General features: G+C 37.6%; 1 protein-coding gene across 1 annotated transcript; it reads right to left on the bottom strand.

Annotated features, from left to right (window-relative positions):
• Positions 1-1,316: 1,316 nt before the first annotated feature.
• LOC119827052 (interferon-activable protein 205-B-like) lies at positions 1,317-14,713 on the bottom strand. Its single transcript, XM_038348510.1, has 7 exons — positions 14,586-14,713; positions 11,740-12,024; positions 10,751-10,863; positions 10,068-10,226; positions 5,021-5,452; positions 3,690-3,878; positions 1,317-1,441 (listed from the first exon to the last, which is right to left on the bottom strand). Exons 2-7 carry the CDS (start codon positions 12,002-12,004, stop codon positions 1,427-1,429), a joined length of 1,173 nt encoding a protein of 390 aa, XP_038204438.1. The 5' UTR covers positions 12,005-12,024; positions 14,586-14,713; the 3' UTR covers positions 1,317-1,426.
• Positions 14,714-16,288: the final 1,575 nt, after the last annotated feature.

Genomic DNA, 16,288 nt, shown 5'->3' with positions numbered 1-16,288 from the left:
AAAGTTGCTTTGGGACAAAAGTGAGAAGTAAATAAGTGGAGAAAGGAGGTTTATTCATGCATGTTTACTAAGAAAAATAGTTTTGACGGCAAAAATTCCATATTCATATTAAAGTGAATACCATTTCACATCTTAAAAATAAGAAAAACCAGGTCATAGAATAAAAAGAAAAAAGCTAAACTATAAGCTTTCTAAAGAGAGCAAAGGATGCAATCTTATGGTTTTGTGTCTGGAAAAGACTTCTCAGGAAAATAAAACAAAACATTTTATTGAAAATGTTTAAAGGAGACTGAAGTAAGCTGTTTGCACTCCACTAGCAGAGGATGGCTGTTTCCCTTACTCCACATCCTCACCAACATGAGCTGTCAATTATTCTACTGATCTTAGCTGTTCAGTGGGGCTTAGGATAAAATTTCAAAATAGTTTTGGTTTGCATTTCCCCGAAGGTTACTAAAGTTGAACATTCTTTTAAATGTTTTTCAGTCATTTGGCTTTCCTTTTTTGAGATTTGTCTGTTTAGATCTCACTTTGTAAATTAGTCTGTCCTCAAATTCACATCGATTTGCCTGCCTCTGCCTCCTGAGTACTAGGTGGCAGGTGCCACCACCAATTTTCACCCTATTTGTTTAAATTGAATTACTCATTTGATTGATCTTCTGGAGATTTGGGTACCTTATATATTTGGATATTAGGTCTCTATCAGATGTGTAGTTGGTAATACTTTTTTCTCATTCTGTATACTGCTTCCTTGTCTGAAGGATGGTGTCCTTTGCGATGCAGAAGCTTTGCAATTTCATAATGTCCCTTTTATTAATTGTTGATCCTTAGTGCCTGTGTTAACACTGTTCTGTTCAGAATGACTTTCTTTATAGGACTTCATACATACAAGAATATGGTCAACAACTGACTAATGAGACCTCATAAAACTTCAAGTTTGTGTACAGTAAAGAGAACAGTCAATGGAGAGAAGAAACAGCCCACAGAATGAGAGAGAATCCTAATAGATTCTACACTCTGGAAGTTCTAATCAGAATATTGAATTCAATGTTGACAAAATTCTGTGTATTCCATCCTATGTGTCCCACGGAGTACAAATGTACCAGTATCTAGCAGTTAACCCATGAATTGAATGAACTACATACAACATTTTGTAACAATGTCCCTTTAAAAAGAAATTTATTATTTCACACTAGAGAAATTAAATTCAAGTATTATTTTCTTAGAAAAAGAGAACAATGAGAAAATTTGCAAATGAAAATACATAATCACAAATCAGATAGCAAGACATTTAAATGCTTGGATGTACTGCTGAAGCTGTTGCTTAGTTCCCGTTGCTTGGTGTCTCTATTTTAAAAGCTGTCCACTGTTAAAAGCACTGAATTGATCTTGTAGGTAGCCACTTCTTCTCCATCTTCTGTGGTTTTTTTCAAGCCTTGATAGCCTTGAAAGAGACAGTGAGAGATACAATAAGATTCTATTCATTGAACTAAAACACTCTTTATATTTCTCCAGTCATCTATCCTTGTCTATTGCCCTCAATGGCCTTATATGATCTTTTGCCCTCTCAAAGGCTGTTGATCTTCTCTGCCTTACCTTTTTCATTGTATTGCTTTATTTTGAGCCACTCTTTTCCAACTATGTGGTTCTTGAAGAGATGGCTTTTCACACTCAACATGACTTTCTTTTGGAACAGGGAATTATAACAAAAAAGCAAAAGTATTGGTTTACCTTTCCAAAACATGGGTTGGAGCAGAAAAACAAAACCAAACTACATAAAGTTCTGATTTTCTTCACTACTACTGCTCTGGGCTATCAGGTATAGTTGGAACTCATGAATTCTTGTATTCTTGAAGATGGAACAATTAATGTTTATATCCCTGTGTCAGAATGTAGCAACATTTGCATTTTGACTGTTGTATCTGGAGCATACCTTCTGCTAAAGTCATCTCTAGCTTTTTAATGTAGTTATTTCCAGAGAGCTCTTTGATTTTTTGTATCTGGAATGATCTATGTTGACCCTATTCCTCTTTAAATTTCTGTATCTATGTTTCATCTCTTTCATTTTATCTCGCCCTTTCAATTTGTTTATCTGAATTTATAGTATTGTTATCTATCCCTTCACTGTCCTGTGATTCATAACTGCCTTCAGTGATCTGCATAATCACCTTGTATAAGAATCTGCATTCAGTGCCAGGTAGCACAGGTAGATTTCATTTTCACCATGCACATTGTCTGTGATTATTACTGATTATCTGTGAAATGAAAATAATTATTATCTCTCTATTGTTGCTTAAAGTCCCAACACAAAGTAAGTACTTAGTATGTGTTCTCTATTTGTATGGATGTAAATTTCCTCAAGGGAGTTTAACATCATCATCAATCTGAGCATGCTTCAAACCCCTAGTTGTTGTTCTTGTTTTTAGTGTTGGTACCAGCACCATTTATTCTGCTTATTAGTGTTATCTCTGAATAGCTTTTGGATGTTCTTTAAACCCACTTTTTTCTCTTACCGCCATTACCAAGCTGGTTGTAAAATAATGAGGTTTATCTTCTTAAACATTAGTCATTTCCATCACTTAAAGTCCCATTTATCTTTTCCATGCCTAATATAATTATAAAATAGATTCTGTGATGTCTTGATAAAGTAGCTGCCTTATTTCTAAAATCATTCTCAATAGCCTTTAAATGTTTTAGTGCTGTAACTCTATGGTGACTTTCAAACTGCTGGAGATTTCATAAGCAACTTGCAATGTTTCTGAATATTTAACACAAATATTTAATACAAAGTGTATAATAGTACATAGTTGTGTCTAAATAATATTTCTACCTCCAAGGAAAGTTTCTCTGCAACACAAATTTTCTAGACAGGTACAAAATTCTTTTTTACTTATGTGTCAAAGTTATCAAGCATTCAAACTCAGAAAGTCTTTCAATATTTACCTTATCCACCATGAATGGTTCTTACTTCCTAATTTCTGACAATGCTACATTTATTTGACCATGTAAACAGCCCTTTAGTCTCATGTTCTCAGAGTCTGTCTTTCATATGTAGAAGAATTAATAGTGGTGAGCCATACATTGAAATATTTTCATGCCATTTCTATTTCTTAGATCTCTCTCTCTCTCTCTCTCTCTCTCTCTCTCTCTCTCTCTCTCTCCCTCCCTCCCTCCCTCCCTCCCTCTCTCTCTCTCTCTCTCTCTCTCTCTCTCTCTCCCTCTCTCTCTCTCTCTCTCTCTTCTTCACCCAGTTAAGAAAACAGTACCTACTCACTTTTCATGATGTGCTAAACTCTGTGATAACTCATACATATCTAGGCATTTCTTACCTTAAAGTCCAGATTTAAAGTGAAGCTTTCCCCAGAATCAATCAACTCTTAATGGTTAAAGCTGGCTTTCAATCAAATCTGACTTATTTAAAACTCTTGTTCTTGATCACTTGTAAATATATTTCCATGTCACTCTTACTTCCTCATACATCTTGTTATTTAGCATGTATAGAATAGTCTTTGGATTATTTCTTCAATATAATTAAAAAAAATCTTCCCCATAGAAATGAGTGTAAGGACATCATTTTAATTCTCCCCTCCAGAGATAGAATTATATATGCAACACACTAAAAGTTCACGTTCAGAATCCTAAAGAAGTGTGAATTTCTGCTTTGGTAAATCTGTTCCCTGTCTACTTCGTACCTTAATGAAACTGTGATTGCCAGACACCAGCTTCGGTTGTTTGTCAACTGTTTTCACTTGAAAGCAGAAGAGTCGCAGTTTGTCTCCTTCCTTACATCTGATGTTGTAGCATTGCTCACTCCCTAAAACTTCTATATATCCTGTGCTGTCCTTAATTTCATAGACTGTGTTCTTTGGGCACACCTTTATCTGAAAAAGTAAAATTGACATTCCTTTTCTGAAAGATATCAAATTCACAAACATTGATGTAATTTCAAAAGAGACTTTTTCAGAACAAAATGACAGGAAAATATGAGAACTGTTAGAGACACAGGCATGCAGGTGTCTCCAGTGAAGTCTTCACAAAGAATTTTCTTTATTAGTGTGATGATTTACTTTCTTTATCAAGATTTATGCCTGGAAGTGTTAGAACAATAAATGTTCTTCCTGATATCCTATTCTTCCTATACCTCAATGGCCTGCATTCCCTCTAAATCACCCAGGATCACAGATAATAGAAATTCAGGCAGCCATCTTTGTATCTTATGGTTATAAAGGAATGAGTGACATTAACTTCCACTGTTCCTTCATCCAGTAGGTTATAGGAAATCTATATAACAGGTACGATTACTGTAATTCACTCATTTAGACCCTCTTCATTTACTTACTTTTCAAGTATTATGTCCAAATGAGCCAATATCCCCAATTCATACTGTATTGAGTGATCCATCAATGAGATGTCTGCATGTATTTTCTTCTCTAAATGAGAAAACTAGGTTCACTTGCCTTCCAAATGTCATTTCATACTATAGTTCTCAATTGCTAAAGTCTTCAGAAGTAGTTAATTGAATAAGATACAAGTGTCAACATTGAATGATTAAAGCTAATGAAGAGATAAAAGATTCATTCTATTGAATAGTTTTTAATTTAGGTTACTAGCCAATCATTTATTACTCCAAATATCTGCTGTAATTAATATTCACCCTAGTTCAGACAATCAATAGAAACACAGTGTGTAGAAAGAAAAGAATAAATATTGTATAGTTGCAATAGAGCTTAAAAATCTGAGACTGTTGGCATGGTACTGACCTATGTACTATACCACTCCTGCTTACTGTGGCTGAGGGTAAATATTTTTTAACAAAGAAAGTAAAGATTATTTGTAATTTTTTTCAGAGACCTTTTAAAGAAATATAATAGGAAATAGGCTGTTGAATTATCTCTTAATATGTGGGATAATTTCATCTGTTACCACAGACATGGTAAAGTCCTCTGTAACAATATTGTAATTACACATGGACTGGAAAGTTCTTATATTTGAGCTCAGGTGTTGGTGAAGAAGAAGACCTTACCTTGTGTAATGTAAATAACCCATAAACCAGTGTTCCAGTGGCATATTTGCGAATATCAGAAATCTTGGGAGTTTCTTTTGATTTTCTGATAAGGCATTTGGGGACTTTAATACTTTGGACAGGAACAGCTTCAAGCACAGAGGAATCTTTATTTATCTCTAGGATTCCTTTGAATTCAAGGTAATTAGAGATTATGATGACATTCTCTCTTGTGAACTTCATTTTCAGGTTGATGTTGAAAACTTTCACATGGAAATACTCGCTTTCAGTGGCCACTGTAGCATGAAACATCCTCTTTTCTCCAGGTTCTGTTGACTTATATACAAATGGCTCTGTTGCATTGAGCACCATCACTGTCATGGCATCATTTTTGTGAACAGCACCTCTGGTAGCACTCTGGTTTTGGGTCTGTGTCTTTTGGTTCTGGGTTGAACAAACACGGAGATATAAACATATAAGTTTAGCCACAAAAAAAAATTAACCTTTACATTAGATAAATCACAATCTCCACATTAGTTCTATCAATTTTTATGTATTGGTTGAACTATGGAAAAGCTAAAGAGGAACTCTTTCACTGGCCAAAAGTCTAATGAATTAAAACATTGGGCTTTAGCCACAGAACCTTGAACACTTTTGCTATAAACTCAGAGGACTATTTCCAACATGAAACACGATGTTCAGCATGAACACAGCACTGGGCTGAACTCCTGGCAAAGCAGTATTATGAGCAAAGGAGCCAAGACCATGATGGAGAAACTCAGAGAAACTGCTGACCCAAGCAAGTGGTAACTTACTGACTCTAGACTGACAGCTGCAGAACCTGCATAAGACTGAACTAGGTTCTTTGAATGTGGGTGACACTTGTGTGGCTTGGGCAGTTTGTGGGGCCATTAGCAGTGGAACCACTATTTATCCCTAGTGTATGAACTGGCTCTTTGGAGCCCATTCCCTATGGAGGGGTACCTTGCTTAGCATAGATAAAGGGGCCTTGTTCCTCTTTCAAGTGATGTGTCAGATTTTGTTAATTCTTTGTGAGAGGCCTCTCTGAGGAGCTGTTGGGGGTGGTGTGGATAGATGGTGGAGATAGCGGAAGGATAGGAGGAAAAGGAAACTGGGATTGGTATGTAAAATAAGGTTGTTCTAAAAATAAAACAAAATATTAGCAAAAAAATAGTTAGTGATAGTGATGGGTAAATAACCAAGTAGGAAAGACTAGATTGAAATTAACAGAAAGTTATATGCTATGCATAAAATAAATTAGTGAGATACTATGGAAAACACAAAATGGAGTATGGGGTGGAGGTAAGGGTGGGCATAAGGTTGGGGAAGGGGAGAGAGGGAGAGGGAAGGGAGAAGGGAAAGACTAGCGAGAGCTTGGGGGAGTGGGAGGGTAGAGATGGAGGAAGGGCGGATATAGGAGCAGGGAAGAAGATATCTACATTAAGGGAACCATTTTAGGGTTGGCAAGAGACTTGGCTCTAGGGGGGATCCCAGGTGTCCACAGGGATGTCCCCAGCTAGGTCCTTGGTTGGCAGAGGAGAGGGTTCCTGAACTGTCCTTGCCCTACTATCACACTGATGATTATCTCGAATATCACTATAGAATCTTTGTCTGGTGATGGATGGAGATAGAGACAGAGACCCTCATCAGAGCAATGGACTGAGCTCCCAAGGTCCAGTTGAAGGGCAGAAGGAGGGAGAAGACAAGCAAGGAATTCAGGACCATGAGGGGTTGGTCCACTCACTGAGTTAGTGTGCTTGTTCTAATGGGAGCTCACCAAATCCAGCTGGACTGGGACTGAATGAGCATGTGATCAAACTGGACTCTCTGATTGTGGCTCACAAAATGATTATTAATGTGTAGAAGAGACAGGGCCACTTGTTCATCCCAGCCACCCAGCTAGATTAACCTTGAAATAATCACACAGATACTGTGTTCATTAAATCACTGCTTGGCCTACTAGCTCTAACATTTTATTGGCTAACTCTTACACCTTGATTTAGCCCATTTCTATTAATCTATATATTGCCATGTGGCAGTGGTTTACCAGGAAAGATTTGGCATGCCTGATTCTGGCGGCTCCATGATGTCTCTCCCCTTTTCTTTCTTCCTCCCAGAATTCAGTTCTGTCTTCTCAGCCTACCTGAGTTCTTCCCCTATCAGGCCAATGCAGTTTCTTTATTCATTAACCAATACAAGCAACACATAGAAAGAAGGACCTCCTACACCATTAATGCACACATTTCAAGGATATTTTCTGATGTGGGATATCCTTCTGTATATGAGTTGCTTTTATTGATTGATGAATAAAGCTATTTTGGCTAATGACTTAGCAGAGTAAACATATATATATATATATATGTTTGAACATATATATATATATATATATATATATATAGAGAGAGAGAGAGAGAGAGGTAGGTAGGTAGGTAGATAGATAGATAGATAGATAGATAGATAGATAGATAGATAGATAGAGTAGGCAGAGTCAGGCAGATGCCATGTAGCTGCCAAAGGAGAAGGATGCCAGAACCTTACCAGTAGACCACACACTCATGGTGATACACAGATTGATAGAAATGGGTTAATTTAAGATGTAACAACTAGCTAAAAATATGCCTAAGCTATTGGCCAAACTGTGTTGTAATTAATGTAGTTCCTGTGTGACTATTAGAGTCTGGGCAGCCAGGAAACCAAACACAGTCTCCATTCACAATATTCCAATTGAAAGTGGAACTGAGTTTGTAGTAGTGGATAAACAATCTACAATGAATTATTTTAAAATGCAACATAAATACCGATATAGCCATTGCATGTTATAGGCTTGTAACTTAGAAAGTTGGAAAGGTAATCCTGATATGTCAAATTGGAAAAAATAGTGAAGTAATAACTCTTGTAAGATGTTACTCTAGAAAAATTTTCCACATAATTATAACAATCAATGAAAAATATAAAAGATTTATTTATCTCTAAATTATTAGAATGGTAAGGTTTGAGGTGAGTAGAATTGCTTCTGTTTTTGCTGAACTGTCTGGTTATATTTCATCAAGTGATAAAGAGATGGGCACACAGAAGGAGAGCTAGAGAGAGGGAAGGGAGACTCCAGAGATGGGTGCTGACATTGCTATGATTTTCCTTCAATGAGTACTCAGAAAAAGTAAGAGGCCTCAATTACTCTTTTCTTTTCTTTCTTTCTCTTTTTTTAATTTCGGTTTTTTGAGACAGGGTTTCCTTGTGTAACAACCCTATCTCTCCTGGAACTAGCTCTTGTAGGCCAGGCTGGCCTCGACCTCATAGAGATCTGATGTGGAAGTCCCCTCTGTGTGTTGCTTATATTGGCTAATGAATAAAGAAACTGCCTTGGCCTGATAGGCCAGAACGTAGGTAGGCAAAGAAGACAGATCTGAATTCTGGGAGGAAGAAAGCAGAGTCAGAGATATGCCATGGATCTGCCAGAGACAGACACTGGGAATTTTACCTGGTAAGCCACTGTCACGTGGCGATACAGATATTAATAGAAAATGATGAAATTAAGAAGTAATAATTAGCCAATAAGAAACTAGAGCTAATGGGCCAAGCAGTGATTTAATTAATACAGTTTCTGTGTGGTTATTTCAGGGCTAAGCTTGCCAGGCAGCGGGAAAAACAAGCGGCCTCTACTTGCAACAGAGATCCACCTGCCTCTGCTTCCTGAATGCTGGGATTAAAGGCATGTGCCACCACTGCCTGGCTAATCATCCCATTTTTAATGTATTACTGCAGAAATACTTGACAAGTCCAATTTGAAAGTAGCCTGACCTGGAAAAAGTCAAAATGAGATAATAGATTGCAGCTGTCTTTCTTTCACTCCCAGGTTCTGGATAGTATTCTATTTTTTTAGATTTACAAAAATTCTCTAATTTCCCTCACTACATTTCTTTTCTTCCTTCTCAGTATTTTTCTATTATTTTTATTTAAAAATTTTCCATACAATATATATTGATTAGGATTCCCCTAGCCCAACACTCCCAAATCCCTCCATTTAACTTCATGTCTTCCTCTCACTCTCAAAATGTAGATAAATAAAAACATAAAAAGCCAGAAAAACATTTCCCCCAAAAAACAAAATAAAAAACCAATCCACCACACCATAAAACCATGTGATCCTCTTTTGGTGTTAGTGTACCACCCTCATTCAGACTGTGGTTGATAGTCTCCATTGAAGAAACCTTTTGGTAGTTGTTATCTACTGAAAATTGCTTCTTGGTTAAGGATGGGACTTATGCCCCTTCCCTTCTCCCTGTTCTGGGACCCCAGGCAGCTTGAACCTGTGCTTTTTTAATGTGTGCCACTACAGTGTCAGAGCTCATATGTGCATCACTCCTGTTTGTCCAAAAGGACAAACACTGTTTCCTTGGAGTCATGTACTATTTTTGACTCTTATAATCTTTCATCTTTCTCTTCCACATAGATCCCTGAGGGATTTGATGCAGACTCCCCATTGAGGGATGGATACTGTAAAGTCTCTCACTATCTCACATTGGCCAGTTGTGAGTCTCTGTAAATTCCCATCTTTGACAAGAAGAAGCTTCTCTGATGAGACCTGAATGAAGCACTAATCTATAGATATGACAATTTGTCACTATGAGTCATGTTATTGCTATGTTTCTTAAGCAGAATAATAGTAGTAGGTTTCTCAGATTCTTGACTGCTTCAGCTGAGTCAGGTATGGGTTCCGTCTTATAGAAATGGAGCCCATGGCTACTGACTATTCATCTCTTTCTTCCTATCTATGATCAGTGCAAGGCAGGACACTTCTCATTGTCAGAAATGCCAAATTTATTAAATGTTTTCTTGGCAGCCAAAAGTTATGATGCATCAAATTCTGTAATTGTATCACCTGTGTTTATGTTTCTGCCTTTGTACGGTGATCTTTTCCATTGTATCCAAACACTGTGTGTGTCTAACTAATTAAATCTCAGTGATAAGTGTGGAACATGGTCAAAACTTGAAGATCTGATTCTGATATTTAGATCAAGAAAATGAAAGGGAGGCATAAAACTTGTACCTTATCCAAAGAAGTGTTGGATGAAGCCAAAGATGAGGTCTGGAATACTGAGGACTGGCATCTGGCTGTGTTTTCTGTAGAACATGGAGGGTGATTTGGCCTCGCAGACCCCTTGGCCTTTTTCACAGCAGTTTTTTCATTATTCATACTTTTTCTTTTCTGAAAGTGTATCCATGGCAACGTTAATGAGTTTCAGTATCAAAGTGACCAAAGTGTGTCTTCGTTATTGGGTTTATTATGCCTGATTATGTTGGAAACTTGGAGTGACACCCTACCGTCTGGCCAGGTTTAGAATATGATTGTGAATATTCACAAAATGTGTGCATAAGTAATTTCATTATATAAAGGGAGAGGAAAGGGTTATATACACAGTTTTTCTCACATTACCTCTATGGTAGGACATAATTGAATTTAAATTTGAAATTGAAAACTAGGCCTTGTATAAACATGAAACAGCCATTATTCTACTTGACTGTCAAGTATACCACATCTCTTGTAGGAGTTAACACATTTTAATGCCACATGATCATTTATCCATGAGTTTCAGTAAAGCTTCAAGATAAACTACAAAAGCAGTCGATAAACTACAAAAGCAGTCAGTGGCTGATGGACAGAGTATGGACAAGCGGCTCTGCTGCAACCTAATTTTTACCTGTCAATCTGCTGCTGTACCTCAAGCTCACCTGAGCTGCAGAAGTTTCCCCTCCATCTGATGCTGAAGTATTGCTTGCAGTTGATGTTTTTGTAGCAGAACTTGCTTCTTGATTCTTATTTCTCAGTGGTGTTTTTCCTCTTACTGGGAAAGGTATAATTTTCATCACAACAAATGCATGAACAAAAGAGTCCACTTGAACCAAAATAGAGGATCTAGGAACCATGCAGTTTTCATGCCATGTGAATACATTTTTATTGCATTCATATCAATGTTTATTCCATTAGGTTACTGTAGGATTACACCACTAAAGGCACAGTCTTAGACACAGTCTCTACTACTTGATATTTTCCTTACTTGTTCCCTATAATGGGAGAAAACCTTCCTGTCCTTGAACCTCATTACATCAGCCAAGCTTTTCTCATTCTCATTCTCCTGCCATTCTCTTAAAAATACAAATTTTCATCATGATTTGTTGGTTATGTTTTGTGTATAGTACACTCAGATCATAAAAATCAGTGAAAAAAAATCTGGTACACACTTATGGAATAAGATAGAAAAGTAGTGGATTTTATCTTTCTAAAATCTTATTACCTAACTCAATAATTGTATGAATGACAGTGGTGATTTATACCTTCTTAAAGTGATAGTTGATTAAAGTATTATCTTATCCTTGTCAATAGAGAGGATAATTATGCTAATATTCTTAATAAAATAGGTGACACTATTGGTTAGTGAATATACTTAGGTTTTAAACCATAATTTTCTAATATCTATGTTACACCTGCAAGCCCAATCTTTGAAGAAATTCTATTTTTGTGTTAGGACACACACCAAATAGACTCCTTAAGTCATAGCATCTACTGGAAAGGGGACATCCTCAGTTCAACACAAAACACCAATGTAGCTGTGATCACTGAAGTATAAATTGGGTATATGAAAGCTACGTGGGTAATTTAATGAAGGGAGCAGAGATAGCAATACGGTATTAGGGACAGGGGGTTCTATGTTACATGTTACCTTTTGATTTCTCTTCCTTAAGGGTTTCAGCAAGTCCTTTAAGAGTTTGTATGTTTTCACAAAAGTCGATCAGATTGCCCAATCCTGCATCATTTGGGATTTTATCTTCCATCAAGTCAGCAATCTGAACCTTGGTATATTTCTCTTGCATGTTTTTCTCCAGATTTAAATCACTGGACATTAATGACTTAAAGCTGTCAAACTGATCACTACTGATGTTCGCTAATCCTTTCAGCAGAACAATTCTCTTGTATTCATTCACCATCTTGAAAGTTGTTGGTGAAACTGTAAGAGAAAATTGGCATGCACTGTTGTATATGTGTTCAGAAATTTCCTAAGAAAGGAATGTCTATACGAATGAATGAACTATGTGAAAATATTGTATACATGTGTGTTCGTGAAAAACAATAGTACAACAGCCATTTATGTTACATGGAATATTGGGTAAGAATTGCTGTATTAGGAAAAACTTCAAATCAGTCTTTCCTATTAAAGAAGATGGTTATGGGTCAAGGCTAGCTGAGATGGAAAGATTCTGGAGGAACGCCACTGTGGCAGAACTTAGGAGTATTTGGTTTGCATCGTCTCTTCTCTTCACCTTAAGTGCCCGAACCTTTCCCTTGTTTGTTTGTCAGATCCTGACTCCTCAGACTTACTGTGGGTATACTGGTTACTTTTCTAGTGACTGTGACAATAATACCCAATAGAAACAACACATGGGGGCTGATCTCCAAAATATACAAAGAACTCAAGAAATTTATCATCAAAAGAGCAAATAATCCAATAAAAATGGGCTACAAACCTAAACAGAGAGTGCTCAGCAGACAAATCTAAAATGGCTGAAAGACAGTTAAGGAAATGGTCAACATTCTTAAACATCAGAGAAGTGCAAATTAAAACAACTCTGAGATTTCATCTTACACCTGTAAGAATGGCCAAGATCAAAAACACTGATGACAGCTTATATTGGAGAGGATGTGGAGAAAAGGGAACACTTCTGCATTGCTGGTGGGAGTGCAAACTGGTACAGCTGCTTTCAAAATCAGTATGGCGATTTCTCTGGAAAGAACCTACCTCAAGACCAAGTATATACCCAAAGGTTGCTCAATTTTACCACAAGGACATGTGCGCAACTATGCTCATAGCAGCATTGTTTGTCATAGCCAGAATCTGGAAACAACCTAAATGCCCCTCAACTGAAAAATGAATAAAGAAAATGTGGTACATTTACACAATGGAGTACTACACTGAAGAAAAAAGTAATGGCATCTTGTAATTTGCAGGCAAATTGATGGATCTAGAGAACACCATATTGAGTGAGATAGCCCCGACCCAGAAAGACAAATATGATATGTATTCACTCATAAGTGGCTTTTAGACATAAAGCAATTTTTCTAATTATCAGAAAAGTTAAATAGAAGCTATAGTGACCTATCATTTCACCCAGTTAGAATGTTTATCATTACACAGATAAAAAATAAATTCTGATTAGGATTCAGAGAAGCAGCAACTCTAATACTTGGCTTGAAGTTACATAATTTAGTATAACCATCACAAAAAATAATATAGCAATCCCTTAAACACAAAAAGCATAACCAGTGTATTTCATTTCTTCTATTAAATGAATAGATAACCAAAGGAGATGAAAAAGTTGTATAGAAAAGGTAATTGCACTTTTATATTTATTACATTATTATTTACTACACCTGCAATGCAGAATAGCTGCAAATGCTTTTTGGGTGGATGAGTAAATTAAGAAAACAAACAGCTGGACACCATGGTACATGCCTATAACCGCAGTGCTGGAGAGGTGGAGAAAGGATCAGGGGTTCAAGGGAGTCCCCAATTATGAGACTGTTTGAAAAATGAAAACAAAAAACCAAACACAAAAGCACATGGTAAATATACATTTAATGGGCAATGGAGATGGCTTAGTTGGTAAAAAAGTGCCCACTGTGGCCTGGCGTTAGATCCCTGGAACCTGTAGAAATAAGATGCAGTAGTGTATGTCTGTAATCCTAGCCCCCGTATGGTGACAGAGAAGGTGGAGATAGGAGAATTGCCTGGAAATTTGTGGATCAGCTATTCTGGAATGCAGAGCATAGCAACAGAAAAATAAGAAAGGCTTACTCAAAACAACATAGAAGGCAAGAAGCAACTCCCCAAAGATACCTCATGATCTCTACATGAATGCTGTGATATGTATATTCCTGCACTTCCAAACATGACCCCCCCGCCACACACACACCAAGGATTCATTAGCCTTAGAAGCAATGAACTTCTGTCATTTGAAGCAACATGAATAGAAAATAAGATAACCTTGTTAAGTACAGATACAGGAAGATAAATACCACCTGTCTCAGATATTAACAGAAATAAACTATAGAAGAATGAAGTGGAATCATGGCTTTCTAGAGATGGGGAAGATTTAGAGGCAGGAGGGACAGAAAGAAATTAAAAAATAAATTCAACATCACAACACAGAGTACAACTCAACTCTTGTTCTTATTTAGCACAACAGGGCAATTATTAGACAGAACAGTGTATAACATAGTTCAGCACAGTTAGAAAATAAAATGTGTGATTTCCAATACATACAATAGTTGATTGTTGAAGGCATGGAAATGCCTGTTTCACAGACTATATTACTAGATATTACATATGTGTATTGATTTTACAATGGGCCATATATAGGAGTGTAAGTTAGAAAAAATAATAAATCATTTAAAAATAAAAAATGTATAAGATTTAGCACTTAGATGGCAAGTAGAAATCTCTGATTTCTTTCCTATGTTCTTCTATTTTTCACAGAGATATCTGATCATATATTTAGGAAACAGACTCACCTCCCTGGAAGTTTCTGCAGCGATGTTCAGATCCTGAGACCTTTAACAAGGCAAGAAGTGAGCTTGTTTGGTTTGAGTAGATAGATGAACGAGTAAATCAAAAGCTAAAGAGTAGGATACAAGTCAAGACACCAGGGTCTGCGACATTGTTAAAGTCACTTCATATCTTGAGCAGCACTAGATGTCACTCACTGTGCTGTTTCCCTGGGGAGAGGGGTGCTGAAATAGTCAGGTCTCCTCCCAGTGTTGCCCATAGCTTTCAATTTCCCTGGTTGGTGAAACCTGACTTCTTACTTCTCATAACCACTGTGGTTATCATAAAAAAAAAACAAAGCTTAGTTATGTTCATATTCTTTTCTTATGAAACTCACTAGCTCACAAAAGTCGTAACCTTGTGACTTTTGTAGCATACAGTTGTACACTAGTCACTAGGCACCAATTTCAGGGTGGTAAAACTAGCTGGCCAAGGTCCGTTTGCTCTACCTGGGTAGGAATCATGAAGAGTTGAGACAGAGTTTTTCATTGTAGTAGAGGACTCAAGGCCTGGGACATAGTCTAATATACTCAGGGTCTTACAAACTCCAAACTCTTCAGAAGCCGAAGATCTGTGGTCCTGAGGTTTCAGATGGGGGAGGCTTGTTAATCTGGGCTTTAACCACCAACTTCCAGCCTTGAACTTGGAAGCTTTTGTCATCAACAGCTTCCGGAAGTAGTAGGTAAAATATGGCAGCACACATGCAGTGCCTTTATGATCCTGGGGCCTTGAGCGTGGCTAGTGTCACAGCTCTTTGGCTAGGATGCTGGGATTGTTGGCATTTAAGGATTGACAGCTGTCTGGGATGCATCTGGTTGATAGAGTCACCAGTGTCACATCCTCAGCTATTAATGCAGCCCTCATGGTCTCTACCTCTGACTTCTTATTTCAGCCCCAGAAGATCTCTGGAATCCCCAGCTGCTCTTTAACCACAACCACCCCTGTCACTAAAACTGTCACCTCCGCCACTCTACCTTCATCACAGTCTTCTAATCTTTGTTAGTGTTACCAGCTCATCTCACTCTATCAGTGAAAAACAAAAGCCAAGAAAAAGCCATTTATGAGAAGCCTCTAATTGAGCTTTATGTTGCAATAGCACAGATTAAACCAAGAGTGACTTTTCCACATACTTCCAAAGGGAAATTATTTCTTTTTTTAATTTTATTTATTATTATTATTATTAAAAATTTCTGCCTCCTTCCCACCTCCCGTTTCCCTCCCCCTTCACTCCCCTCCCCGCCTCCAGTCCAAGGAGTAGTCAGGGTTCCCTGCCCTGCTGAAGTCCAAGGTCCTTCCCGCTCCATCCAGGTCCAGGAAGGTGTGTATCTAAACAGACTAGGCTCCCCCAAAGCCAGTACATGTGGTAGGATCAAAACCCAGTGCCATTGTTCTTGGCTTCTCAGTCAGCCCTCATTGTCCACCATGTTCAGAGAGTCCAGTTTGATCCCATGCTTTTTCAGTCCCCGTCTAGCTGGCATTGGTGAGCTCCCATTAGACGAGCCCCACAGTCTCAGTGGATGGGCGCACTCCTCGGGGTCCTGATTTCCTTGCTCATGTTCTCCCTCCTTCAGCTCCTCATTTTGGCCTTGGGAGCTCAGTCCTGTGCTCCAATGTGGGTCTCTGTCTCTATCTCCATCCATCTCCAGATGAAGCTTCTATGGTTATATGC

This window comes from Arvicola amphibius, chromosome 12, assembly GCF_903992535.2.
Source record: "Arvicola amphibius chromosome 12, mArvAmp1.2, whole genome shotgun sequence".
NCBI lineage: Eukaryota > Metazoa > Chordata > Mammalia > Rodentia > Cricetidae > Arvicola > Arvicola amphibius.
The sequence above is the reverse complement of the archived record's forward strand: the minus strand, read 5'-3'. Positions and strand labels throughout refer to the sequence as shown.

Bases quoted from the DNA above. Each gene is read 5' to 3' on its own strand.
- LOC119827052 (XM_038348510.1), bottom strand. From the start codon at position 12,004: ATGGTGAATGAATACAAGAGAATTGTTCTGCTGAAAGGATTAGCGAAC. The intron at 10,864-11,739 runs GTAACATGTAAC...TACCTTTCCCAG, and splicing joins TAAGGAAGAGAAATCAAAAG to TAAGAGGAAAAACACCACTG. The intron at 10,227-10,750 runs GTGAGCTTGAGG...ATACACTTTCAG, and splicing joins GGGAAACTTCTGCAGCTCAG to AAAAGAAAAAGTATGAATAA.